General features: G+C 53.7%; 1 protein-coding gene across 9 annotated transcripts; it reads left to right on the top strand.

Annotated features, from left to right (window-relative positions):
• Positions 1 to 27,873, top strand: GPR68 (G protein-coupled receptor 68). 9 transcript variants are annotated; one of them, XM_072963601.1, is made up of 5 exons: positions 6 to 138; positions 2,201 to 2,256; positions 5,817 to 5,941; positions 12,347 to 12,431; positions 24,576 to 27,873. In XM_072963601.1, the coding sequence occupies exon 5, from the start codon at positions 24,674 to 24,676 to the stop codon at positions 25,787 to 25,789; it is 1,116 nt and encodes a 371-aa protein (XP_072819702.1). In that variant the 5' UTR covers positions 6 to 138; positions 2,201 to 2,256; positions 5,817 to 5,941; positions 12,347 to 12,431; positions 24,576 to 24,673; the 3' UTR covers positions 25,790 to 27,873. The 9 variants fall into 9 exon arrangements, with proteins under 9 accessions (XP_072819704.1, XP_072819700.1, XP_072819701.1 ...); XM_072963599.1 differs by lacking the exon at positions 2,201 to 2,256 and having other exon boundaries at positions 4 to 138; XM_072963600.1 differs by lacking the exons at positions 2,201 to 2,256; positions 12,347 to 12,431 and having other exon boundaries at positions 4 to 138.
• The last annotated feature ends 110 nt before the right edge of the window (positions 27,874 to 27,983 follow it).

Raw genomic sequence — 27,983 nt, 5'->3', positions numbered from 1 at the left:
GAGCGGGAGCGCAGGGCCCCCGCACCACGCCCCCGCGCGGTCCCACCGGCGCCGCGCGGCCGTCCTCCCCTCCAGCGGGGTTGGGCCCAGCCGGGAGGGACCAAGCCGCGGCCCGGCCTCCGGCACCGGGACCGAGAGGTGAGTGCGCCTGGGCGGCTCTGGTGGGGCCGAGACAGCGGGGCGGGCGCGCAGGGACCGCAGCGGCTGCCGCCCGACAGACAGGACCACCAACCTTCAGCAAGGCCGGCCTCCGACATCTCCTGGGGCAGAAAATTCAAAATCCTGTCTCGGATAAAGGCCTCTGGGGTTGGAGGGGGAGAAGACCCGGGAGGGAGGTCCCTGCCATTCCAGTGTCCAAATCTTTCGTGCTTCGAGGGCTCAGGATGCTTCCTCCCAGAGGGTGTGCCGCGAGGGTGGCCTTTGGGGGCGCTGTTGGCCAGAGGGGCTGCCCAGCCCAAGGTCCCTGGGGGCAGATCTCCAAAGTCCAATACTGTCCAGGTCCCTGGGGACATGCCCTGCCCCTAGGTAACTGCAGTTACTAAGCCCAGGGGAGAGCACTGGGGGAGGAGCCCAGGACCCAGTCCCAGGCTGATTGCCTTCCAGAAGTGTGAGCTAATACCTACTGAACTCCTGCAGTGCCTGGGCTTCTCAGGCATCATCTCCTTTAACTTGTCTCAAATGATCCCTCCACCCGTTCCGTGCCATTCATTCGGGAAACGGATTCCCTGCTGGGCGGTAGCCCCAAGTCAGGGGAGCTGGTCCCTGCCCATACCACTCACATTCTAGCTGGGAAGACAGATCTTAATTCAAGGAGTAACTAGTGGGAGGTCCGCCCTGTTTCTCCTTCTTGCCTCAGGTGACTAATCTAACTAAGGGGGCATCTGCCTCCGGCAATACACCCCTGGACTAATGAGAAATCCCCCACCATCAATACTCAAAGGGCGCCTTCTGTAACCAACTGCGGGGCGAATTCCCAGCATACCACCTAGTTCCCTTGTGGGTTTCAGCTTAGAAGTCACCCCTTCCAGGAAGGCTACCCTGACTACCCTCCTCTTGATCAGGTGAATTTGGGCATGGCTCCTCCCTGCCCATCATCCTCCAATCATAGCTGTAATTGATGTGTCAATCCCAGTTTCAAATACTCAGCCATTCAAGTTCCATTTTGTTATATGCATAATGTTTTTCTTTGAATATTTTACTTTGGACACAGGGTTACTGCAGAACCTATGTTCAGGGAATAGAAATTTGAAACTTGTCATCACTATTTTCAGATCTCCCCTGTGCTCCTCAACAGCTTCTTGGGCAGAGTCCATCACATTTTTTGTAACCTGGCTACCAACCCTGCTACCTCAGAATGACCCCTGGGGCCCCCAACTGAGGACAAAGAGGGTCTAAAAACCCACATTCTAAAGAGAGGACAGGGCCCAGGGCACCCTCCTTCTCCACCCCTCCAGGGCCTGCTCCCTTAGTGTGTTGGGAGCAGGAGGGAGAAGGACAGGGATCCGTGGCCCATGATGCAGCCTGTCACCACTGAGGTCCTCTTGCTGTAGATCATCTCTTTTCTCTGCCCCCTGTGCGGCTCCTCAGGGGCACAAGGCAGAGTCCCTCAGACGTCCCTGGGGGCCTCTCTGCTGGCCAGATCCCTGACATGGGAGCCTCAGCTCCAGCATCATCTCCTCCATGCCCCTTAGGCTACTGCCCCCATCAGAGAGCCCTCTTGAGAGCTGTCAGCTCCTTTCCCCCTTAGCCACTCAGCCCCACAACCCTGCATGACAGCTGGAGGGCATGCAGGCCACTCCCTGTCCACTGGCTGCTCCTGTCTTTCTCCAGGTCTCCTGCCTCCCTGTCCAAAAAGGCACACTGAGCAGATTAGCATGTCCCTTGCCTAAGCGGACGTCCACTCAGTGAGGGACCCCGGGCTCCTCTCCCTGCAGCAGCCCCACCCCCAGCTCTATGAGAATACTCTTGGAGAATCTCATAGCCAATCAGTGCCTGCCCTCCCCAGTACAGAGTGTGAGTGTGGGGGATGGGAAGTAGGATGGGGAGGTCCTGCAGGAGTGGTCAGGCCCCTCGCTGGGGGGCACTTAGTGCCTTTTTGTCCTCAACTGGACCCCAGTTGTCAACTCCAGGGCAAGAGGAAGAACCCTCCACTCACTCACTCGTGGTTCTATTACACTTAAATACTCTTATTTTTTTAAAGGAAATTGTGTTCTACTCCCCAAAATGGAAAGTCAGTACCCCCAGCCACAAAGGAAGGTAATTAAGAACTTTTTACATTTAATTTAATTTAATTTAATTAGCCCCTGTTGCCTGCAGAATACATCTGAGACCAGCTCTCTAGGTTACAAAGGGAGATTAGCAAGAATCAAATTGATGCTTAAGACATGATAGTACCTACTTGAGACTGTCTCCTTAGTGTGAGAAGATGGATTATGACAGAATTGGACAGGGAATAACAAACTATATGGCTAAACTCCTATCAGTCAGCATCTGCTGAGTGCAGAGCACCACACAGAGCCCAAAGTGTTACAGAACAAACTTTCAGTTCATCCTGTAATGAAGAGTCACTTCCTCCAGAAAGCCCATCCTGATGTGCCCCCTCTACAAGCCATACTTCTCCCACTGTAAGGCTTGTCGTGTTTTATTATAATGGCGTACTGGCTTCTACCGGTTCTATCTCACTAGCTTCCCTCTCTAGGTCCCCTCGACAGGCCCTGGAGCACAGGAACTGAGTGAATAATGAATGAATAACTAGGTTGACCTCCTTGACTTTGATCCCACTCAGCTGCTTCCAGCAATGCCTTTCCTTCCTCCTCCGCCTCCCTGTCCAACCCCCACACCCTCCATCCTTCTAGGTCCTGCTGAGCTCAGCTTCTCCAGGAGCTCTTTTTCAACCAACTGAGCCCGCCCTGCACTCTCCCACCCCTGAATATTCCATCCCTGGCAGTGCCTATGCCCAGGAGACATTCAGTTCCAGTGTGTTCCCCACACATCCAGAAGGCATGCAGCGCAGGTGACACCACAGGGATTCAGTAACTACCACAAGGTGACTCGACATGGTGCCTGCTTCAAGGATGCAGTTGTGTAGGGTCTTGGCAGCTGTACGAGTTCCCATCTGCTGCTGTAATAAATTACCACAAACAGTGGCTTAAAACAACACAAGCTTATTATCTTACAGTTCTGGAGGTCAGAAATGGGTCTCACAGCTGAGTTCCTTTATGGAAGCTTTAGGAGCAAATCCATTTCGTTGCCTTTTTCAGCTCCTAGAGGCTGCCTGCATTTTTTGGCTCATGGCCAACTCCCATTTTCAAAGCCAACAGTGGCTGGTGGAGTCTCTCCTGCCCTACATCACTGACACGGCCCCTCTTCTGCTTCCGTCTTTCACCCTTCTGCTTACATTGGGCCCACCTGGGTAACCCAGGCTCCTCTCCCCATCGCCAGATCTTTAACTTAATCACACCTGCAAAGTGCCTCATCCCATGTAAAGCAACAAATGGACAGGTTCCAAGGATTAGGATATGGATGTCCTTGAAAGGGGCCTTGATTCTGGTCACCACAAGAGCGGTCCCTGGGAGTCAGAGGGCACAGTGGCTGGTGGCATATTAATAATAGCTGACGTTTACCGAGCACTTATTCCAGGCCAGGAACTATTCGGAGCATGTTACAGCACATTCTGTGAAGCAGGTGCTGTTGTTCTCAGCCTCCCTTTACAGGTGAGGCCCTGACAGGTTAAATAACCAGGCAAGCGGCTAAGCTGGGATTCGAACCCAGGCTGTCCGGCTCCAGGGAGCACCTCCTAATTTTGAGGTTACAATGCTTTCCTGACACCTTTATCACCCCCAAGACACCAGCCAACAGCCTGGGAGCCAGCCAGGCAAGGTCTGAAGCCTAACACAGGGAGAATTTTCACCAAAATTTTCTGGGTGAGGCCCCAAATAGGCTACAAATTCTCCCATTTCAGCCCTTTCTCACCATCCTACTCCCCAGTCCCCATCGGAGGAACCTAAGCTTATCCAGGGAAGCTGCAGGGAACTTCCAGGGGTTCCCTTTAGGGGCTCCAGATGGATAAGTCTAGAGGAGCTCCTGGAACCAGAGCTGGAGGGGCACACATAAGCTTTCCATAAGCACTGGATGAAAAAGGTGTCCTAATATTTACAGAGCACTCACTAAAGTTGTAAGAGATTTATTCTTACTAATTCATTAATACAACAACCCTGTGAGGTGCTGTTATCCCCATTTCACAGATTAGGAAACTGAGGCACAGAGAGGTCATGTGACTTTCCGAGGTCACACAGCCAGTGTGAAGAGCCAGGATGCGATCTATTTTCCATAAGCAGGAGAACCAAGGCGGAGGCTGCTCAACTCCAGCCCAGCCTCGCCTGGCCCACCTGACTCAGTCTGTCAACCCCTCTTTTGTGCCTTCCCAGCATAATCTGCTCTCTTTGCACCTGCTAGGCTGGGCTCCCACTTTCTTTATCAACCAGATTGCTTGAGATCACCTTTATAGTTCATTCTTACACTGACCTTCATTATTAACCCCATTTTAAAGAAGAAGAAACTGAGCCTCTGGGAGGCTGCATAACTTGCCAGAGCTCTAACAACCAGAAAGCAACAGATTTGGGAGTTGCACCCAGACACTCAGATGCTACCCCCACCCCCAACTGCCTCAGCCTGAGCAAGCCCAGCCTGAAGGCCTCCTCCAGGAGTCTGCAGCCCAGCCAGGGATGCGACTTGGGTCCCCCAGCTCAGCTCTCCAGATGTGTGTGTTCATGCTTCACCTGGACTTGGACTCAGAGTTTCCTGCTGTCGAGTGTCCAAGTTAGTCACACTCTGTCTGAGAGCCTACAGATTATCTGAGCGGGAGTGGAAGCAACATTGTGGCATTAATCAGGTCAGCTATCTGATTAATCAGCTCAGGCCCCAGCCTGCTGGAGTGTGGTTGATGCCAGAAAAGATAATTCTCAGAAAAACCAGCGCCTTGTTGCCTAAAACCATCCTTGGAGTTGCTTGACTCAGCAACTACGAATATTTCTCAAAAGGAAAGCAGTCTGCCCCAAGGGGAAGCAAGGAAGCTCACGGTGTCAGGAAGCTCAGGGCAGGGGCATCTGCAAGGGGAGGCCCAGGGCTGAGCGAGGCCTGGCACTGCTGGCGCTGAGTGAGGGAGCAGGGACTCATTCTGTCATTTGGAGGATGAGGAGAGATATCCTCCAAGACTGGCCAGCTGTGCTAATTGGAAGAATGAACTGGAAAAACAGTAGTTTTTTAAAGTAGATAATCTGTATGCATTCAGAAATATGCACACATCCTTCCGTTAGTGTGAGTCTGCAGTGAAGACGCATCTGGCATGTCCACTTCTCCATCAGTCAGGGTCTTGGCAGGAAGCAGGGGCACTCAAGCAGGGTGGCTGGGAGAGGTTAATACAGGAATGGTTGTCAAGGGTGTGGGGAGGGTAAAGGAACCAATGCGGAATGTGCAGCACCGCAGGACTAGCTTCTCTGGGGAGCTGTGACTGTCCCCAGGCCTGGAGGAAGAAGAGGGGAGAGCGGTGCAGGACAGTGATTCCAACAGGAGCTGATGGCTGCAGTAAAGGGAGGCAGCCAACCTGGAGCAACCCTGGTAGGGGTATACTTTCCCAACACCAGGCCCTGGCCATTCTCTGATCCCAGTGAGTGGCTTCCGTTGGCCAAGCCAGCAGAAGACACAGGGCAGGGGAACCCCGTGATACAATCAGTGGAGTAGGATGGAGAAGGGCCAGAGTGGATCTGGGCGGGCCGCTTCCAGCCAGCGGCAACCACCTCTCCCATCCTTTCCACCAGCTGCCATTTCTGAGCATCTGCTGTGCGCCGCCTTGGGCTTGACATCGGGAAAATGCAAATGCCAAGACCAAAAGCCCATGAGAGACTGGAAAAGAAGAGATGGACGTAAACGTCACTTGCACTGGGTATGAAGAAATTCTGACCACGTCTCTGGAGCCCAGCCCAACGTGGGAGAGGATTCCTGTGGGCAAGAAAGATAGTTATTAGCACAGCACCTCAAATCAGCATTCCATGAGCATGGGCCATAATTTACTATTCTCTAGGTCCCGGAAGGTTCTGGAAAACGATGTATGCGTCATTTTAACCAAGTGAGCTGTTTGTTGTTTATACAGCCAGAGACAGGTTTTGCTTATGAAACAACAAATTCTGCTGCCCCTGTCAAGGACTGGACATCTTGACACCAACAAGCAGCAAAATCTAGCCAAAAGGCAATTTTTGTAGGCATTGTGGTGAACCTCTGCTTCTCTGAATTTAGCATTTTCTTAGGGAGAACGTAGCCAGAGATGCCAATCCTGTAACACAGGCCAGTTCTGGATCTGTAAGTAACTGGTATGTGGTGCTATGCTGTTCTGTCTCTAAAAAACGAAACGTGAGTCAAATGAAGTTTGTTTTAATTGACTGTTTAGTTTGTGAAAGGTTCTAGATATGTTTAGACATGTGTGACCAAAGATTGTGGGCTAAAGAGAGGCAGGGAGGCAGGACTACCAAGTTCTGCCACAATGCCCCAACTCCAGAAGCCACCACCCAACAGGTTACAGTGTACGTGGCCCCCACCGGGAACTGTGCAATGTGGCAGCCCTGGCGGGATACACTTTGTAATTAGCTTTCTACATGGCATGCACTGTGCCTTTGAGAGTCAGAATCCTGGATCTAGTAACTGATGGTGGGCTTTAAAACACGCCACTCCTTCCCCAGGGGGATAGGATGAGGCAGAACATAATTGCTGCAGGAAACAGCTTCATGGTCGAAACTCCGTTCAAGTCCTGGCTCAGACCCTCAGAACTGAGTGGCCTTAGGCAATTCACTGAGCGTCAGTTTCCCAATCTGTGAAAAGAGAATAAAAATACTTTTGGGGATGAAAAGAGATCTTTCATAAGCACTAAGGACATAGTTAACATTCAAATAAGGGCCATATATAAAAGGGTATCTGCTAACATCTATTGAACCCTAATATGTGCTGGGTGTTGAGCTAACGGCTTTACTTGATTTAACTCATGCAATCCTCTCAAGCCCCATTTGAAGCCATGCTCCCATTTCACACACTAGGAACCCGACACAGACAGGTGAAGGGATTTGTCCAAGGTCATGCTACTAGCAGGTAGCGGAGCTGGGATTCAAAAACGGGCACTCTGGCTTTCCAAGCCAAACTCTTAACAACTACTTTCACTATGGCAATTTTAAAAAAGTATCTGTGCATTTTTATGGCATGAGTAGTTAATCCAGAAAAATCCATTTGTGAAGATTTTGCAAGAAGGAGGAATTTCAAAATGAGGAGCAGCAGAAGAGGCCGAACCAGCCTCTGAGAAGAGCCTGCTGGGAGGTTGCTGGGCAGGTGCCCAACAGGAAAAGCAAAATTCCCCGCCTCCCCCTGCTCCCTCTGCATCACCTGCCAGGGTATCTTCTGCTGTCTTGCCCACAGTCCATTTCCTTCCAGAGACTCACCTAGTGGCCAAGCCACAAAGTGTGGAGCTTTGAGCCACCCAGAGGAGTTAGCAGAAGGCGAGCCATCAATCTGTCTCTTTACCTCCACCACCTGCACCCCAGCTGCCCTCCATCCCTAACCCCCGCTCATCTGTCCTGACAACCAACCACACAAACTTCTGCAGACTCCTGCAGTGACCAGTCCCAAACTCATTTCCCAAACAGAATTAAGGCACCCTGCTCTGAGCCAGGCACTGGGCCGGGAATGAGGAGAGATAGCTGTGGGCCAGTGACCCCAGGGGGCAGTGCAAAGAATGTAGAGAAGGGAGCCAAAGGAGTAGGGAGGGGGGCTCAGCACAAATTATCAGGGCCACCAAGAAGGCTTGAAAAGGGAGGTGACTTTTAGGTCTCTCACCTGGGGCAAGAGTTCAGGAGTTGGGGGCAGGAGGTCTTTTGAGAGGGACACAGGAGTTAAGGTGTGCAGATGTGAAAGAACAGAAGATACTAAGGGTACAGAAAAGGGTAGCTTGGGATAGGATGCAGATGGTGATAGGGGCTCTGGACTCACCTGCCTGGGCTGAATCTCATTGTCTCCACTTACTACCTGTGTGACCATGGGCAAGTTATTTGACCTCTCTGGGCCTCTTTCTGGCATGTGTAAAATGGGGATAATAACAGTACCTACCGCAAAGAGCAGTGAGGACCAAATGTGTCCATGTATTTAAGTGCTTAGAACAGTGCTTGGCACACAGTAAGTACTCAAAATCCCAGACCGGTGACTGTTGTTAACGCTTTTATCCATGAGCTTGTTGGGTAGAGGGCCCCTAAAGCTTCTTTGAATTCTCAACAAAACCAGTAGGAGGTTGGTCTCGTGCTGTTCCTGGCCACCCCTGCTGCAGGCACACCCAGGTCCTGGGAGGCATCAGAGTAGGGATCTAGGAGACAGCAAACCTAAGTGCAGACACCTCCCATTCCCCCTCCATCCCCCTCACCCCCTACTCCCAGCCCACTCCCCCTCACCCTCCTCCTCCAACGCTGGGCCCTAGCACTGAGGTCCCTGAGGTGGAGAGAGGCTCGGAAAGCAAAGGCACACCGCAGCTACTGAGTGGCTACTGATGCTGGCGCTGGGGACCAGGAAGTGAACAGTACAGAAAGGTCCCTTCGTGGACCCTTCTAGGGGTTCTGGCTGTGGCTGGAGAAGGACCCTTATCCTTCTGCAGCCAGGCCCAGGCTGAGCCCCCACTGGCAGATCTGGAGACTGTCCCGGGGACAGGATGGTAGTGGGGCGGGGAGTGCTGTACCTCCAGGACGGTCTGCGAGACGGCGGCTCTTCCTGGCCGGCGCCTAGCCTATGGCCTGTGGTCACAGTGAAAGGCAGGATGCTGACAGGCAGGACTGGGTGTGCCCGACGGGGGCGGGAGGAGGGATGGGGGGAATGGGGCACAACGCAGCCCCGCGTACCGAGGAGGAGGAGGGCCTAGCCCGTAAAGCGGCCCGCCAGCGTCCCCAGGCCACCCCCGCCAGCAGCCCAAGGACGCAGTGTCCACCCTGCTCGCCGCGCGCCGGCCGTAGGAGGAGGGGACGCGGGAGACGCGCGAGGTGACTGCGGCCGGTGCCCAGGTCTCTCGCCGCGCAGGTACGTGCCCTCCATCCCCGGAGCCAGTCTTCTTCCTCTCGCCGCCGTGGTGGGGTCCCCGGCCCGCGGGCCCCGGGAAACCGCGTGCGGGCGGCAGGCAGCTCCGGTCCCGGGCAGCCAGCTCTGCGCCTCCCCCTGCGCAGCCCCGCGAGCGCGCGCCGAGGGTGCGGGCCCCGGGCCCCACGTGCGCGCGGGGCAGGGCGGGGCGGGGCGGGGCGGGGAGGCCACGGGCCGGCGCCCGCAGCGGGCCGGGCGGGTGCGGGAGGGCCAGCGGGTGGAATGTCTCCCGCTTGCGGTTGCTGCCGGGTTTAGGAGTCACCCCCTCGGCTGGCTACGTGGCCACCTGGTGATTACTAACAACCCCCTCCCCCCACACACACACCGAAACAAAAATCAGACAGCTAACCCTTTGCCTCCTGTAACTCGAAGGCACAGGCTAGCCAAAGACTGGGTGTGAACCAGGCTTCCCTTTTCTTGCCTTAAATCTGCGCGGTCCCTCCTCCGAGAAGGGCAGCTCCTCAAGTACAGGGCGCATCACCGAGGCCAGAACAAGCCCCCCTGCCACCGAGGGAGGGAGGGGAAAGCTTGCCCATGACTGGTCGAAGGAGGGCGAGGTGGGCTGTCTGGTTGACAGGGCCCCTGCCTGCAGTCAAGCGATCCAGGTAGTCCTGGCTGGAGAACCCAGCCTCGCGGCAAGGCTCTTGGGGATTTAGCGGTGGGCAGAGGAGAGAGCGCTGACTTGGAGCCAGAGGCTGTGTGGCTTTGGACAGGTCACTTGCTGTGCCTGGACCTCTGTAAAATGGAGATGAATACTAATCACGCCACTTCACAGAGGGGTTGGGGGGACAAAAAGAGATGTGAGAATAGTCTGAAACTCTACAAAGCTGAGATGACATGGTTAGGTTTGGCTTCACCCCACCTGCACGCCCAACATAAGCTTCCAGAAGAAGGAAGGAGGGAAAAGAATTTCTGAGTCTAACAGAGGAAACAGGGCCAGAGCAACGTGGATGCGTTAGACTATGTAGACGAGCCCAGCTCCAGAGCCAGACGGTATGGGTCCAAACCTGGGCTCTTCCATATTAGAGCTGTCGCCTTGGGCAAGTCACATGCCCTCTTTTTAAGCCGCAGTATCACCTTCTGTGAAGTGGAAATCTGGCATACCTCCTAGAGCATGAGATCACACAGGTGAGGCTCTTGCCTTGAAGGCCTTGCAGTGCCCCCTAAATGTGAGCTCTGAGTACTCTTCTCATTACTGTATGTTGCAGCTTCTGGGAACAGCACACACTGCAGGGCGAGGAGATTCATCTAACAGCTAACACAAAGAGTAGAAAACAGAGTTTCATCCTTCCTACCTGACTGGTCTTAAACAAGATACCTCTCTCTGAGCTTTAGTATCTCATGGGGAAAATGAAGCTTATTACACCCACCTCATAAGGTGTGATAAACCCTTACGTGCTTTTGGAGAAAACAAAATACTTATGTTCCAGTTATCTTTTATTACATCAAAAACCACTTCAAGAGATAGTGGCTTAAAGTAACAGTCCTCATCATTTTGCTCACCAAGCTGCAATTTGGACAGGGCTTGGTGGGGGCAGCTTATCTCTGCTCCTTGCAGCCTCAGCTGGTATGGCCCAGCTGGAGCTGAGGGTCTTCTTCCAAGATCACGCACATGTGGCAAGCCAGGTGATCCTGGCTGTCAGCTGGGGCTGCCACCCAGGGCCTCGGGTACTCTCAGCAGGGCCTCCGGAAGAGGCTACTTGGGCTTCCTCACAGCGGGGCACCTAGGTTTCAAGAGCAACTATCTCAAGAAACAGGAGGTGGGAGCTGCCATCTCTTTAGACCTGGACTCAGAAGCCTGCGCAATGTGGCTTCCATGTTATATCTGGTTGGTCCAGTAGTCACAGAGCCCACCTGGATTCAAAGGAAGGGGACTTACACCCAATTCTCCACGAGAAGAGTATCAATTTCCAACCATCTTGAATCTACCACAAATTGCAAGTCTTCCTTTTTAGGTTTTTTTTTCTGGGTGCCATGGTGACAAATTAATTACTCTTTGCAGAGGATGTCGGGTTTCTCCTAGGAGAAGAGCAACAGCGATACAAATGTCCATGACTGGGGCCTTATCGCAGAGCCTGTTTGGTCAGGGTCAGTTTTCCTGGTCCTGATTCAGGGCTGAGGGAGCAGGTGAGCTACGTGGTGGCTTCTCTAGTGTCTGTTTCCCTGGAACTTCTGAGGCTTCTGTCACCAGCTCTGCCAGCCCCGTGCCTTTGAAACAAAAAAGGGAAGCAAGAGAGAGAGTAATTTGAATTCAGAAAACTAGATTTTAGCACGTGGCCCAGACTGAGTGTAATGAGCATCTCTGTAGCTCTCACTCCCCGGAGAAATCGGTTTCTCAAGAGGAATTCCGCCTGGGTGTTTGGAGTGATTGTTGTCAGACATTATTAGGTTATTAATTGATGGACTGGAGCACTCCAGGGCTGGAGGCAGGAGGCCGACGGGGGTGGCAGGCCCAGGGTGTTGCCATGGTAACCATGGGGCCTGTGGTTTGTGCGCTGGTCTCCAAGCCGGAAAGATGCCCCAGACAATTCAGACGTTCTCAGACAGACCACAGACTCTCCGAAGAGAGACCAGCCTCTCTCCTTCACACATGGCCACCCACCCACATGCCCTCAGAGTCAAAACCAAGCCTCTTCCTGTTACCTCATACCATAGCCTGACTGCCTCCCCCAGCTTGTTAGCTCCCAGCTCCAATTTTGGCTTTCGCTGGCCTTCCAGGAAGGCTGCAGAAAGAAAGAGGAGCTTAGATTCATTTATTCATTCAGATGTTCTGCACATTTTTGTTGTGCACTTTGGGCCAAACCACCTTCTCTCCAACAGAGTACAATACAGACCCAGCTCCTCCTTCCTCATGAAGCTTGTCATCCAGAGTAGGAGACAGACACTAACAAATAATCATACAAATTCCCATGCACTGCATTGGTAATTATTAAAATACAATTAATTCAGACCTTGACTTGAGTCCCAGCACTGCCACTTGCCAGCCGTGTGACCCTTGGTCTCTTCAGTGGTAAGGCCAGGATAACAGTATTTTCCTCGCAGAGTTGCTGTGAGGCACATCAGTGCACCTTAGGGAAAGCACAGTGCTCCCATGTAGTGGTAACTCAAAGCACGTAAGCAGCCACCCACGTGCCCTTGTCCAGAACCCAGCTGTCATTCAGAACCCACCAGCCAACTTCTGTCTCTGTGGTCCCAGCCACAGTGATCCAGCACCCAGGCCTCACCGCTCAGAAGTCTCAAGTTGGCCAGGAAAGGCTGAAAGGAACCCAAGGAAAGCTCAAGTGGGTGCTGTGGGATGGGGTGGGGAGGGACATGCTCGTCCCCTGGGTGTCAGGGAGGGCTGTGTGGAGGAAGTGGCGTTTGAGCCGCCCTTAAAGCAAATAGTTCTCAGACTTTAGTGTGTGTCAGAAAAACCTGAGGGAATTGCCCAAAGTACAGCTTCTTGGACCTCCGTCCCTCAGTGATTCTGATTCGGTGAATCCAAGGCAGGACCTGGGAACCTGCATTGAACAGGGGATACTGAGGTAAGTGTCCTGTGGCTCACCTGGGAAACAGTGCTTTGAAGAATGGAGGGGGGCTGGCCTTGAAGACTGATGAGAAGAGTTTTGGAAGGAGGAACAGAGGCCGGGAAGTGGGTAGGCCACGTGTAGGGCCTCCCAGCCGGGGGCGGAGGGGCCCACGCTGCCAATCCCCCACTCTCAGGGTAGAGCTCAAAGCCCAGCCCCGCCCAGAGGGCAACACGCCTTGCCCTCACCTCACATCATTGATCGCGCTACTGGTTGGTCCAGATGGCTTTGGTTTCATTGTGCTTCCTCCTCTCTCGTGTTAGGCTTTGTCCCGGGTAAGAGTGGGGGCGGGGGGGGGTCCTAAATATTTATTTATTTATTTCCTCTCTTCTTTCCCCATCCCCCAGCCCCCCACCTCAGCTGTCCTCTTTCTTTCAGTGTCAAGCATTTATTAAGTGCCCACCCCTTGGGCAACATTGTACCGATCACCATGAGGCTGCAAAAGAGAGGAAGGTGGGTGTGGGCTCATAGGCCTGGGAGCTGGTTAGAAGTGCAGAAGCTCGCCGCCCCCCGCCCCCCTCAGCCTTGCAGATCTGGAATCTGCACTTAAACAAGAGTCCTGGGAGATGCGTGTACACAAAGACAGTACTGCCGTGCAGGGTTTTAAACAGGTGCAACATGGTAGCTGTGGTGGCCAAACAATGGCCCCTCAATGGTGCTGAGTTCCTAGTCCCTGGGACCTGTGAACATTACCTCACATGGCAAAGGGACATTAAGGCAGCAGCTGGAATTAAGGTTGCTAATCAGCTGGCCTTCAAATAGGGGGATTGTCCTGGGATATTCCAGTGAGCCCAGAGTGATCACAGGGTCCTTAAAAGTGGAAGAGGAGCCGGGAGGGTCAGAGTCAGAGACACACACTGCTGGCTGGCTTTGAAGATGGAAGGGGGGCCACGAGTTAAGGAATGCCAGAAACCTCTAGAAGCTGGAAAAGGCAAAGAAATAGATTTTCCCCTAGACCCTCCAGAAGAAATGCAGGCCTGCTAACACTGATTTTAGTCCAGCAAGACCCACTTTTGACCACCAAACTGTAAGCTAAGAAATGTGTGCTGAAAAAGAAAAGGAGTGGGTTGGGTGATAGCTCAGTGGCAGAGCATACGCTCAACAGGCACAAAGTCCTGGGTTCAATCCCTAGTATCTCTACCAAAAAGAAAGGAAGGAAAGAAGGGAGGGGAAAGAAAGAAAGAAAAATATGTGTTGTCTTAAGCTGCTGAGTTTGTGGTAATGTGTTTCAGCAGCAACAGGAGACCAGTCAAGAGCCCTGTCTTTGGAGGCAGGCAGTTATGCAATTTCCCTGCTGTGTGATGCTGAGCAAGTTGCTGGCACTCTCTGAGCCTCAGTTGCCTTGCCTATAAAATAGGGTTGATGTGAGGGTTAAAACAGGAAATGTTTGGAAGGCGCTCAGCCTGGTGCAAAGCACATGCTCCCGATATGGCCATGACTGTTCTCCCTGATTTTAAGTGGCTCCTGCCTCTTCTCTGACCCCACGAGGGAGGCTGAGGGGCCAGGAACTTTAGGAGGTTCTCTGCTGGTCCTCCTCTTGGTCCTTGAGGCCATCCTAATTCACACTCGGCCACTTTGGAACTTGCAACAAAGTGGCACCTTGCATTGCTCCTCTGATATAGGTGTGTGCTGACAAGTAAGGCCTGGGGAGGCCAAGGCCAGCCTTCAATGCACAAGTCAGTGAAGGTCCCTGCAGTCCAACATCAGATGGCTCATGACAGACATTTCTTGTATTTGTCAGAGCCCTTGGAGAACCTTCAAGGCCTTACCCCAGCTAGCCCCAAATCAGTAGAGGGCCCATGGGGAACACGGTAGGACACTGTGACAAATGTCTTACCAGGTTGGCCTGCCCATCCGTCCCCCTCTCTAGGGAGAATCAGATGGTGGGGCAGGCCCTTCTAGCCTGAGGGTGTGGTGCCGTCGCCACTGCCACCACCACCCTCATCATCACTGCATCCTCACTACCCCTTATCCAGGACCTACTAAGTGCCAGGTGCTTGCTGGACCTCGTCTCTAAGTCTCACAAAAGTCTACTGGTCATCCAGGAATGCAGTGTCCCAAGGTCACAGAGCCAGGCAGTGGCAGCACAGGGACTTAACTCTGCAGTCTGACCCAGAGCCTCGCTTTCTGCTCCATCCTTTGACCTCGGGGTTAGTGCCACGTGCCAGAGGCCTTGCATTCTGCCACCAGCTCAGAGCAGACTCTAGGGCCCTCCATCTGATGACTCCCAGGCTGCCTGGACCCCTGGGGGGCCAGTAGGCACCTGAAGGCCTTGTGGTCTAGGGCCCTGTGGCCCTCTGAGCAGCCTCCAGAGCAGCTCAGAAAAGTCAGCCCGCCCATCAGAGCCTCCAGGTTCGCGGGGGCACAGGTGGGATGCCCGGGCTCCACCCAGCCTCCTGGGGCCGCCAATCCCAGTGGGTCTGCAGTGCTTCATGACTACTGTCACGGGGCTGAGAGAGAGAGAGAGATGAGTGCAGGTGGCAGGCCTGACCCAACTTCGGCTGCTATGTCTTTCCAAGATGGAAAGAGCCACAGAGGTGGCCCTAGTGGTCACCACACCCCAGCGCCCCACACGGCTCAGGCCTTCTCACCTTTCCCTAAAATGCCCCCTCTCATCAATGGCAGCTCCAATATTCTGCCGTTTGGGACTTAAAGAGAGAAGTCTGAATAGGGGCTGGGGGTTTCTCTTGAGGTTATGTTTTAATCACAAATTCACTACTTTTACTTAGTTGTAAGTTTACTGGGAGAGGTTTGGGGGCTGAGGTTTTGGGGTGTCTAGGACCCTTCAGGCCACTGCTTGGTGTCGTGGTTTCTAGTCCTTCCTTCCTGTTTTAGACTTAAGACAAAGTCCTAGCACCAAAGTAGAGCGCAGAACCGGCGCTTTTTTCTCTTCCTGGGTGGGCATTTCACGCAGGACATGGGCAACACTGAAGGCAGCTTCAACCCTCTGTCTGCCGTCCCAATGGGAAGGGAAAGGAGGGTCCCCGGGGGAAGGGGGGACCCGGTGCCCTCAGTGTTCCTGCCGGTGGAGGCGCTGATGGTATAGACAGCCTGTGTGTGCGTGTCCTGTTAGGCTGGGCTGCCCTGTGAAGAGAGTCAGGGGTGCTCTCTTTGGCCAGGTGTCCTGAGGGTAGCCAGGCATCCAGCACGAAGTCGATCCTGCACTCCTGACCCACCCGTCCTTTCATACGACATCAGGGAAAGCCTACCAGACCTCTACACTCAAAAACAGCCTCTGTGTCTACGTGCACACAACTGTGCTGTGACAAGGCGGGGCTTCTGCTGTAACTGACGTGGGTGGGAGCGTTTGCTTGGAGACCCAGGCCCCGCAGAGGGGATTTTTCTTGGTACCCCTACCAATACAGCCACCAGGCAGGACTGTAGCGAGTCGCTCTCTGGAGAAGATGAAACCAAAAATCACCAACAGAACAGGGGGAACAAACATCTTTAGTGACCCCCCATGCATAGTGGATGTTAGCTTTTTGGCTCCAGCAACGTATCCTACAATCCACTTCCTACCTTGGAGCGAGGTGGTTAAGCCGAAACAGCACAGCAGCGGTTTTGAGAATCACGGCTCAATCATTTAGCCGTGAGACCCTATCCAGAGCCTTCACCCCTCTGAGCCTGTGTTTCCCCGTCTGTAAAATGAGGAAGCTGGGCTAGGTAATGTAACGTCCAGGGGTCCCATCAGCACTGCTGTGCTGAGGAAGTTTAGGAAATGCTCCCAACAGCCAGAAGACCCCACAAGGCCAGCGCCCCGTACTTGTTCCCCGCTCTGAGCCCTGCCGTTTAAAAACATTGATGTTCGCCTTATTCACAGCCCAGGAATAAGGATCTGAGGACAGAATCCAGCCCACCTCCCCATCAGTGCTTCTCCACCTGGCTGCCCTCTGGAATTGTCCAGAGAGCTATTAAAAACTCTGGTGCTGGCAACTCACCTCTAGACAGTATGATTTAATTCATCTTGAGTGGGGTCTGGGCAGTGATGTTCTTTCTTACAAACTCCCCAGAATTTGCTAATGTAGTTGTGACCCACTGACCGGATGTTGGTTGCTAGGGGCTGAGGGGTAATAGCCTGGGTGGGAGTGGGAATGCCAGCTTCCCTGCCCTTGCCTGTTGTCGCATTGTTCTTGCCCTTACCTTCGAGTTATCTGAGTGTCAGCCTGTCTGGCTCAAGTGAGGACCCCCGGCTCTGGGGTTCAACATCCTGTATCTCCTGGAGTCTTGTAGGTACTCAAAGGTGGTTGGATGGGGAGAATCAGTGCACCCCACTCCTGCTGCGTCCGTCCCTCAAGTCCCTGGATCCCTGCCCCTAATTTAGGCTTTGGTGCTCCCACAAGGTCACTCCCTGCATCTGGAGTGCGTGGAAAGCAGGCCCAGTGTGCGTGGAGGGAGCGGTTCCGCAGCCCTCAGCCTTTGTCTGGCGCGGGTTCCTCATAGCCACCCAGCCTGACACCAGATCTGAGTTCACATGATTCTGTCTCAGCTCAGGAATGGGCAGCCTCCAGCTGGGATTTTCTAGACCGAGCTGGGAGGCGTGGTCTGCGGGAAATCGCTGGAGGGGGAGCGCAGGTCCTGGCTGCAGGGCCCCCTGTGGGGGGTCTGCCGGGCGGGCCAGGGGCAGCTGGTCTCCTCCCCAGGCCTCTGCGAGCAAGCGAGCGAGTGCTGGAGGAAGCCGGCTGTTTGAGGTTTGAGGGCAGAGCTCGGAGAGGACCCAGAGCCCCTTCGGCTGGCTGCCGCTCCCTGCCCATTCCTCCCTCACCTGGCTGCAGAGACCGTCCCCTTCCTGGGGTCTGGAGGCTGAGCAGGCAAGGGTCAGTCCAGCTGTTTCCAAACTGGGGATGTTGACTGACCCATTAGTGGGTCAGAAAATCAATCTAGTAGCTCACGACCTGCATTTAGAAAAACAAAACAGAGGGGAAATGATCAGAGTGCGTCGCAAGCGGTAGGGTAAGTATTGCTCCAGGAAGGTGTGTTTCTCTGTGAGTCCATGAGTGTGTATGGTGTCTGCGTGTGCTGGTGACAGGGTCAAGTGCATTCCTCGCTGTGGTCAAAAGAGCTTAAAGGCAGCGAGCTGGGGATCTGGGTGCTGGATTCAGATCCCCCACACTTACTGTGTGAATTTGAGCAACTAGGTGAGCCTCTCTGGGCTTCAGGTTCTGTGAAATGGGTTCACAGTGACTTTGTGAGCTCAGATGGGACTGAACTTTGAAACAGTTAGGAGGGCTTTAGAAATGAGACTGCTTCCTTGCTGTTGCTGGAGTGAGGCAATTTAGGGGAAGGCTGGAGACCGAGGAAAAAATGCTGCCTAATTTCTACTCCTGCCCCAGAGGGAAACATCAACAGCCTCTGAAAAGGGCACTTTTAGGAAATGAAACAGCCCTGTTGAAAGCATGTGGGAGTTTGACCAGCCAAAGGGAAGGGAAGCTGAGCCCACAGGAAACTCCCAGCTCTGAGTGCTGGGGGCTCCCCGAGCAGAGCCACGGGGCACTGTGAGTAACTGTGCGCGTGCCAGCCTGCCGCCACACGGAACAAAGGGCGACAGATTAGATCACTGTTTATGCGCCAGCTGAATGACGGTGCTGGGCACCTCCGCCTTCTGGCTTGGAACATGCAGACAGCTCCTAGCTGGAGTCAGAGGCCCTTCCTTTCTTTCGGGCACGTAACTGCTCTTGGACTTGGATGCTAAAGTCCTCGGAAGCCTCTATGCTGATAGGCGTTTGTCTGCAGGTTTGCTCTTAGGTGTTGGGATGCTGGGTTTCTCAGCTGGATGATAAAGTGACGCAGATGCAGCTTCTCTGTATTTGGATTCTTCACCCCAACCACTGCCACCTTGGGGATCCCTGCACTCGGCACACAGCAGATGTTCCTCGATGAGTGTTGAGGAAATGGTTGACCTGGCAGAGCATCCTCCAGGTGCAGGGGGCTGGCCCAGGACTAAGCCTGCTGGCCCTTGTGGTGGCATCTCTGAGGAAGGACTGGAGCCTGGAGATGGTGGGTGGTTGCTTGGTAACAATCATGATGTTGTAAAGGAAAGCGTGGGCCAGTCTGAATTCAAAGCCTGGCTCCCTACATTGTAACTGTGGAATCTTGAGCAGCCTCAGTTTTTTCATCTGTCAAATGGGCGCTGATGAGAGTGGTGTTGAGAGAGGATGACTGTCCAGAAACGGTTTGGGCACGTGGAGGCTGCTCATGCAGTGTGGCTTGATTCTTCCATCCCATCTACCTGTTTTCCTTTACAGAACACTTTGCATCCACTGTGCCTTTGACTTTTGAGGAGCAAGCTTCCTGTGGAGAGGAGGTGGAGAAGGGACACTCCTGGCAAGATGTAGTTTCCATTTAGGGGTGCGTGTCCTCAGGGAGCGGCAGAAGGGAGGGCTGGCTGTGATAGGGCCGGGGTGAAGAAGCAGGACCCTCTGTGACCAGCCCAGGCAGTTTGAGCAGATGCCAGGTGGCTGGAGGGGAGCCACAGCGGTTCCTGCCTCTCACTTTCTGTTTCTGTTAGTGATATTTCCATTGTCCCAGCACCCAACCTCAAAACCCCCTACCCATCCACCCACCCATTCTTCCATCTACTTACCCACTTACTCACCCATCTCTCCCTCGGCCCCCTCATCCTTCTGCTTACTTATTTATCCACCTCCCCAGCCACCCAGCCACCCAGCCAGCTGCATCTCACCCATCCATCCATCTAGCAAATAATCTGGGGGAGCTTGTAGGACCAAGCACTGAGGAGCATCTCAGATTTGTCCCTGATTGTCCCCACCCCGCTTCTAATCTGTTGGCAGATTCTTCAGCTTCTTGTCTCCTCTCTGGCCACGCCTTCCTCACACCTAGCTCATCTTGCTAAGCTATTTTCAGTCCCCCACAGGTGCCCATTCTCTCTCTCCCTGCCCCTTCCCTCTTCTCCTGATCTTAGAGTAACATGCTGCTCAGGAAGGCTTTTCTGGCTGGGTTAGGTCACCTCCTATGAACTCCCTTGAAGTCCTGTACTCTCTCTAGGAGCATCTCCCCTCCCTTCTCCCCTCTTCCATGAGACTAAAAGCAACTTGAGTTACACCAGGGACCAGTGTCTAGTGCAGTGCCTTCCAGATAATAGACACTCACAAGGATTTGCTATATGAATGAATAAATTGGTGGACAGATGGATGGATGGATGGGTAGGCACACGGATGGATGACTGGAGAGCCACTGAAGGGTTTGAAGCAAGAGTAATTAGTTTAGATCTGTGTTCTGGAGGATGGCTTTGAGACAGGTGGTGAGATGGAGACAGGGAATCCCATCGGAGGCTGTGCACTGATTTAGGGGGGGATGTCTTGACCAAACCAATCTGGGGCACTGGTGAGGGAGCTGAAGAGGAGGAGATGGATGTGGGAAATATTTAGGAGTTGAACTGAGTAATTACATGGATGCTGTGGATGGAGATGAGGGAAGAAACTGAAGGCCAGCCATCCAACATGAGTGACTGGGCAGGTGGAGACGCCACTTCCAAGAGCAGACTAGTGGGGAAAAAGATGGAAGCAGGGGACCTTACCGAGCATGCCCCGTGTGGTGGGAGAAAGCTGTTTCTGTCAACCTTCCACCTGAGGGTGGGGAGGATGTCGGGGACTCATCAGAGTATTGATGGGGTTGAAACCACAGAGGAGGTGCAGTGTGTGTGGAGTCAAAAGGACAAGCCAGCTTTAATGTCAGTGGGAGGGACGCACCCTGCACCCACCACCCATGGCCCTGAGTGGCACTCGTTTGTGCACGTGGCGTTCCTGTCCTACAAGGTTGGAGGCTCCCTGAGGGTAGGAGCCATTTCTTCTTTATCTCTACGTCCCCATGTCCAGCCCGGTGCCCTGAGCAGATGGTTCACAGATACCTGTGGTGTGAAACCAGGAGGTACTGGACTGTTGGACAAGCCACTCCATCCCTCTGGGCCTCAGTTTCCTCATCCCTAAAATGGGAGAAATAATAGGGCTGCTGTGCAGATGAGACAAGAGGGCAGATGTGAGATGCTGTGTAAACTGTAAAAGATTTTGCAAATTCAAGGTGTGAGAGCCCTGACAGACTCCGTCACTATGTCTTGAGGGCCTGAATCAGGCTGCTGACCTCCCAAGGGCTACATCCTCGTTCTGCCCAGGTGTCTGCCAGGTTCTAAGTTCCCTTCCACCCACCTCTGCGCCCTAGCCTGGGAACTCACAGAGGACGCTGATCAGGAGTGAAACGCCAGACCTTCCAGTCCTGTGAATGCTCTGCTACTCAAAGTGTGGTCCACGGGCCCAGCGGCACCAGCCTCACCTGGCGAATGGCTGCAAATTCGTGAGCACCACCCCAGACCCACTGAGTCAGAAACGCGGAAGGTGGGGCTCTGGAATCTGTTTTAACAAATCCTCCTGGTGACTCCGATGCACCTTAGTTTGAGAATCACTGCTCTAGAATTCCCAAGCCCTCTTTTTTGCTCCAAAGTGAACACAGGAGGTACTTTAATCTAAACATTGTATATGTTTCTTCTTTGCTCAGCAGACCTGAGCATTTCTGACTTTGGCTGCCAGAATTTGCTTACTGCTGGCCTAGGAAAGAGGCCCGGACAAACCGCCGCCCCAGGCCGTCCCACAGGCTAGCAAACAATAGCCTTCGGCCAGGTGACTCCCAACGAATTCCTAAGACCTGACAGGATGTGTTTTCACTCTGGTTTCCTTTGCCTGTTTTTGTGGGTGTCTGGGGGGGCCTGTGCTTATGAATGAATTTTTATCTTCCTGAGGCTGAGTTTATGTGGACTGTGGAGAACTTGAGGTAAATTCATACACACAGACCACGTGGGTGGGCGCCCCTGGGGACCGTTCGGGGACCTGTGCTGCTGTGGGAGTCAGGTGAACCACTTGGACCTACAGCTGTGGGTCTGGGACTCAGGGACAGGGGAGCTGGCAAGAGGAGGGCGAGTGAGGCTAAATTTTGACTCCCCAGGCTGTGGGCAGAGTTTAGGGGTCACGGGCCTCAGCTGCCCCTCTTCCCCTTCTTCTCACCATCAAAACATATAAGCAAAAAGCCCAAAAACACAAAAAGCAAAAAACAAGAAAACACCCTTGTGCGCTGTTGGTGGGAATGTAAAATGGTGCAGTCGCTGTGGAAAACAGAGTGGTGGTTCCTCAAAAAATTAAAAATAGAACTACCATATGATCCAGCAACTCCACTCCTGGGGAAATACACAAAAGGACTGAAAGCAGGGACTCAAACTGATGTTTGTACACCCATGTTCAGAGCAGCATTATTCACAACAGCCAAAAGGTAGAAACAACCCAAATGTCCATAGACAAATGAATGCAAAAAAATAAAATGCAGTATATACATACAATGGAATATTATTCAGCCTTTAAAAGGGAAGGAAATTCTGACGTGTGCTACAACATGGATGAACCTTGAAGACATTTTGCTAAGTGAACTAAACCAGTCACAAAAAGACAAATACTGTATGATTCCACTTAGATGAGGGACCAAGAACAGTCAAATTCATAGAGACAGAAAGTAGTCTGGTGGTTGCCAGCAGCTGAGGGGAGGGAGAATGGGGAGTTAGTGTTTAAGGAGGACGGATTTTCAGTTGGGGAAGCTGAAAAAGTTCTGGGGATGGATGGTGGGGAGGTAGCATTCACGTATTCATGCCAGTGGACTCAGGAGTGCCTGTGATGTGCCAGGCACTGTTCAGGGTGCATGAGGCCCTCCTGGAATTTACATCCTCATGGAGGAGACAGATTCATCGACAACCAGACAAGTAAATAAACAAGAAAAATCTCAGATACCGATGGGCGCTCTGGGGAGCACCCAAATAGGAAGGTGTGATGGTGGCGGGGAGGGGGCTGCTTTAGTCGGGTGGTCAGGGAGGGCCTCGCCAGGGGGTGATGTTTAAGCTGAGGTCTGGCAGCAAAGGAGCTGGCCCTGGGATGGAGGTGGGGTGGGGGAGGGGAGGAGCGGCACTCCAGGAGAGGCAGGAGTGAGGCCAGGTGGCCGAGGCACAGAAAGCTGGCCGGTGAGGCTAGAGTGTGGTGGTGGCGGGCAAGGTAGGGGGAGCTGGGACAGGATCATGTCAGTCCTTGTAGGTCCCATAAGGAGTTTGGTATGACTGCGTGATAAGCCACTGTGAAACCGTCTCAGTGGGTTTTAAGCAAGGAAGAGGAGGATCTGGTTTGCATTTTAGAAAGAATGCTGTGGCTGCCCTTCAGATAAAGGCCGGGGCATGAGTGGGAGCATTGGGGTCGGGGAGGGCTTGGCTACAGAGACACAGAGAGTCCTGGTGAGAGGTGACAGCTATGGGCCAGTCCCATCTTATGGAAGCCACAGGGCCCTTTTCCATGAAAGATGCACATACTTAAATAGTTACAAGATTGAGCGTGTGATTTTAGGGGAAGCCCTCAAGTTTATCATCCATGAACCCCAGGAGTGGAACTGCTGGGCTGGATGTCTCTGAGCCCCTGCCCAGCTCGCAGTGCCAGCTTCCAGGCTGAGCGCTGGCTCTGGGGGCCGCAGGGCCAGCCAGGAGCCAGCAGGATGGAGGCCTCGGAGGGAGGGGCCCTGGTCAGCAGGTGGTGAGACATGGTCCGTCAGTAGTGGGAGGGGCTTCCCTTCTGGTCCGTGAGTCCCAGCTTGACTAGGAAAAGACAGCAAAGGGCAAGGTTGATCTGCTGATACTGCAAAACAACTTAATTCAGACCCCATTCATTTGGAATTTGCAACCATACAGACTGCATTTTCAAGGGGGGCGGGGTGAAAAAAATCTTAGATATTACAATGATTTGTCACCCTCCAAAAGACAATGACACATGAACAGACACGCAGTACAGCTGGGGTATTCACATTCACTGGGGAGGGGTGGATAGGGAAAAAATGGCTAAAAAGGCTCCTTGGGAAGATGATTATGAAAAAAAAAAAGGTTGATTTAGACACAGTAAGGTTTTTTCATCTGAGCCAGAAGTATTAAATCAACAGAGCAGCTCAGGCCTTTCCTTTTGATATATTAATTTCTAAAGCAGGCTTACAACAAAATATTTTATTCTGTCTTGTTCAAATGTATTTTTGTATATAGCAACAGCATTTTCTTTGTTAAATTCCTGACAAGATGAACTTGTCACTAATGTAATACCATCTTTCACTTTGCTTCTTTGCCTCCAATAAAACACTGCCAGGCATTTTGACATCTATCATTTTATGTGACCCTGAGAGCAGGTGTTTTTATCCCCATTTTATAGATGAGGAAACTGAGGCTAAGAAAGGGTAAATGACTTGTACAGCCTATAAACAACTGACCATGGCCTGGTGCTCACATCTTTCAGGGCTTCATCCTGTGATGTCCCCTGTGCTGTGTCCCCAGTTCCAAGGAGGAGAGGTAGCAGGATTTAGATGAGGTTGGGCCTCTACCATGCTGTCTGGAGAGGACCCCAGGAGGGGCTGTGGGCTCACTGTTGACTGACCTGGTACCTTCCTGTGAGCAAGTACAAAAATGTGAATGGTGCTTATTGCTGTAGAAGAGGGTAGCTGGGGCCGTCACTGTTGCTTGTGGGTTGGGATGATCTTTACTTTGAGCTTCAATGGGACAGCTGGCTTGGGATGGGAGCACGTTCACAAGAGCTCTAGGCCTTGCTTGCTGCACCAAGGGACCTGAAGAAGAAATCAGGGAAAGGAAGCCAGAGAAGGGGGCTGAGGAGACATAAATCACGTCTCAGTGTCTTGGTGTGTGATCCAGTCACATACTCTAGTTGAGTTGGAGTTGGCTGGTTGGATCACCTTCTAAACTAAGTGAGGCACTTAGAACAGTGCCTGACACACAGTAGGTACTTGTAAGTGTTAGCTCCTATTATCCTATGCCTTTCCATCTTTGACTTTCAGAGCTTTACCCACCGCCAATGAGGCCTAGCCTTTGATACAGCTGGAACTACATCCTAGAAACAAGATGTTGGTAGAGAGACTGGCTTACTCCTGAGCCCATGAGGGGTGAGGCCCCTTCAGGCCCAAAGATGGGGAACATCAGTGCAGACAACGCCTCGCTGAGCTGTGCCATTGACCACACCATCCACCAGACACTGGCCCCGGTGGTCTATGTCATCGTGCTGGTGGTGGGCTTCCCGGCCAACTGCCTGTCCCTCTACTTTGGCTACCTGCAGATCAAGGCTCGGAACGAGCTGGGCGTGTACCTGTGCAACCTGACGGTGGCCGACCTCTTCTACATCTGCTCGCTCCCCTTCTGGCTGCAGTACGTGCTGCAGCACGACCACTGGTCCCACGGCGACCTGTCCTGCCAGGTGTGCGGCATCCTCCTGTACGAGAACATCTACATCAGCGTGGGCTTCCTCTGCTGCATCTCCATCGACCGCTACCTGGCCGTGGCCCACCCCTTTCGCTTCCACCAGTTCCGCACCCTGAAGGCCGCCGTGGCCGTGAGTGTGGTCATCTGGGTCAAGGAGCTGCTGACCAGCATCTACTTCCTCATGCACAAGGAGGTGGTGGAGGACGAGGACCAGCACCGCGTCTGCTTCGAGCACTACCCGCTGGAGCCGCGGCAGCGCGGCATCAACTACTACCGCTTCCTGGTGGGCTTCCTCTTCCCCATCTGCCTGCTGCTGGCCTCCTACCGGGGCATCCTGCGGGCCGTGCGCCGCAGCCACGGCACCCAGAAGAGCCGCAAGGACCAGATCCAGCGGCTGGTGCTCAGCACCGTGGTCATCTTCCTGGCCTGCTTCTTGCCCTACCACGTGCTGCTGCTCGTGCGCAGCCTCTGGGAGTCTAGCTGCGACTTCGCCAAGGGAGTCTTCAACGCCTACCACTTCTCCCTCCTCCTCACCAGCTTCAACTGCGTGGCCGACCCCGTGCTCTACTGCTTCGTCAGCGAGACCACGCACCGGGACCTGGCCCGCCTCCGCGGGGCCTGCCTGGCCTTCCTCACCTGCGCCCGGACCGGCCGCGCCCGGGAGGCCTACCCGCTGGGCGCCCCCGAGGCCTCCGGGAAGAGCGAGGAGCCCGAGCTGCTGGCGAAGCTCCACCCGGCCTTCCAGAACCCTCACCCGTCCGGAGCAAGAGGGTGCCCCGTGGGCGGGCTGGCTTAGCCGGGTCACCCACGTGCAGGGCGGGGCGAGGCCTCGGCTGGCTTGACACCTGCCGCCAGCCTGGCCAAGTGCAGGTGCCTCTTCCTGCTGGAGGGGACGACGGACCTGGGCTGCAGCCAGACCTCTCTGGTTCCAGGGAGGTGGCCGTAGGGCTGAGTCCTATGGGGCTGCTGCTGCTGGCTGGGCTGCTGGGGGGAGGAAGACCTGGTCACCTCCTGGTCACCTCCAGAAGGTTTCCAAAGAGAAGCTGGGGTGGGGGGGCACAGAGTGTGAGGACATGGAGTGAGGGGTGCTGGGAGACGAGGGCGGCTAGCTGGGTGCACGCCTGCCAGGGCCTTCCAGTGCTGTCGTAACAGATAACACCTGTCCAGTTGCACTGGTGTTACCTGAGGAGGTGACCCACGAAGGCGTTATTGTCACCCTTAACGCTTGAGCCCCACTCCACGAAAATGTAGGAAGGAAGATGAGTGGGGCTAGGAGGCTGGATGGGGAGAAGGAAGGTGGGGAGGTGTCTGGGGCACTGAGAGTGTATGTAGGAGAGACCCCAGATCCAGCCCAGTCACAGTGTCACAGGGAGAGGTGAGCAGATTCATGGCTGACAGAAGCCTCATAGGGCTCCCTGGGGCTCTGTGGGGCGTGATGTCTGTGGTTCCAAAGCACTGAAGTTCAAGAGTCAGGAAAGAGGCCTCAAGCAGTGCGTCCAACACAGATTCCTCCTAACTCACTTCCTGTTCCTATCTGGCCAGAAGCACCACACTCAGAAACCTGGGAGAGAGTGTGTGTGTGTGTGTGTGTGTGTGTGTCACCGTGAGGCTAGGGTTATGTGACTGCTGGTGGTGTCCCCTGCCACACACACTGCAGCGTACCTAGCAGTCTCAGAAAGGAGCATGACATTCTCCCCAAGTTCTGAGAACAACACAGAGATGCGTTCTCTGGCATCTCACAGCCCAAAGGCCTGGGAGGAAGCTCCACTGTGGTTTAAATAGCCTCTGTGACAAGGAGAGGAGCGCCCTGCGCTTGCAGTGCCTCCTTTGTCCTCCAGCACTGCTCCTCTGCTGGATGTCCCACCTCACCCACCTGGAGAGTGACGGTGGGCCTGTGGGCCACATGCAGCCCAGGGTACTGACCACTGTCTCTTGTTCTGTCCTGCAAGGCTGGGTACAGGGTCCATCTCTCCTGCAACTTCGTGTCCAATCATGTTAAGCCCCTGCCCTGGTGAACATACCAAGGACCAGAAGAGCTTCTTGCTGCTCCAGGGACCTGCCCACCTTTACAGAAATGCTAGCCCTTTAGATTTCCTGATCGGTGGGCTGGAGCCAGCTCTGACTTCCCTCAAGGGCTGGGATTTGAGCTCTCACAGCCAAGAGGCTAGGTGGGCTCAGGCCTGGGGAGGGACCAGGGACAGGAAGATAGAAGCTGGCATCAGTAGAACATTTCTGGAATCTGCTAAAGGGAGAGCCAGGGAGAGCACCTTCTTCACTCACTCTCCCTCCCTCCCCTCCCCTCTCCCAGAGGCAGACTTATCCTGAGTTTTTGAACTCTCCTGTCAGCGGTGCCCAGAGGCTGACGGCCCAGGGTGGAGGGCCCTAAGGAAGGGGGGCCTCAGGGCGGCACTTGGCTTTGAATGGCAGCTGCTGCACCAGCTACTTCTGAAAGGCCTCCCATAACCTGGGGAGGTTCTCTTCCCCTCCTCGGAGGAGGAAGGGACCAGGTCTGAAGGTGGCTGAGATGGCCATGTGGCTGAGATGGCCATATGGCCAAGAAAAGCCTACCCAGCCTCAGCCCAGGATCTTACTGGAGCAGCAGCACTGGTTGAGCCCTCCATGCCGCCTCATTCCAAATTTCCTCCTATTTTGATCTTAAACATTCCCACTGGGATAAACTGGGATGAGCTGAGGATGGTTCCATTCACTATCAAGAGTTGTATTTTTGTACTGTCCTCTCTTTTATGCCAAGTATACATGTGTTGGATCGTGCAATGGATTTATGTAGCAAACTTGAGTCGCAAATAAAGCAAAGTAACCAGCCGCAGGTGGAGTGTGCTGCAGTTCTTATGGGGAAGGAGGGTCTTCTAACACCAGGGGGATCTAGAGACCCCGTAAAATACCCAACAGAGTCAGGGACATTCAGTGATTGACTTTCTCAGAGAAAACTCTAACAGCGCAATTAGAGGATTTGTCCTCGATTACCCACC

Source organism: Vicugna pacos, chromosome 6 (assembly GCF_048564905.1).
Source record: "Vicugna pacos chromosome 6, VicPac4, whole genome shotgun sequence".
NCBI classification, from domain to species: domain Eukaryota; kingdom Metazoa; phylum Chordata; class Mammalia; order Artiodactyla; family Camelidae; genus Vicugna; species Vicugna pacos.
This window is presented reverse-complemented; position numbering and strand designations above follow the sequence as displayed.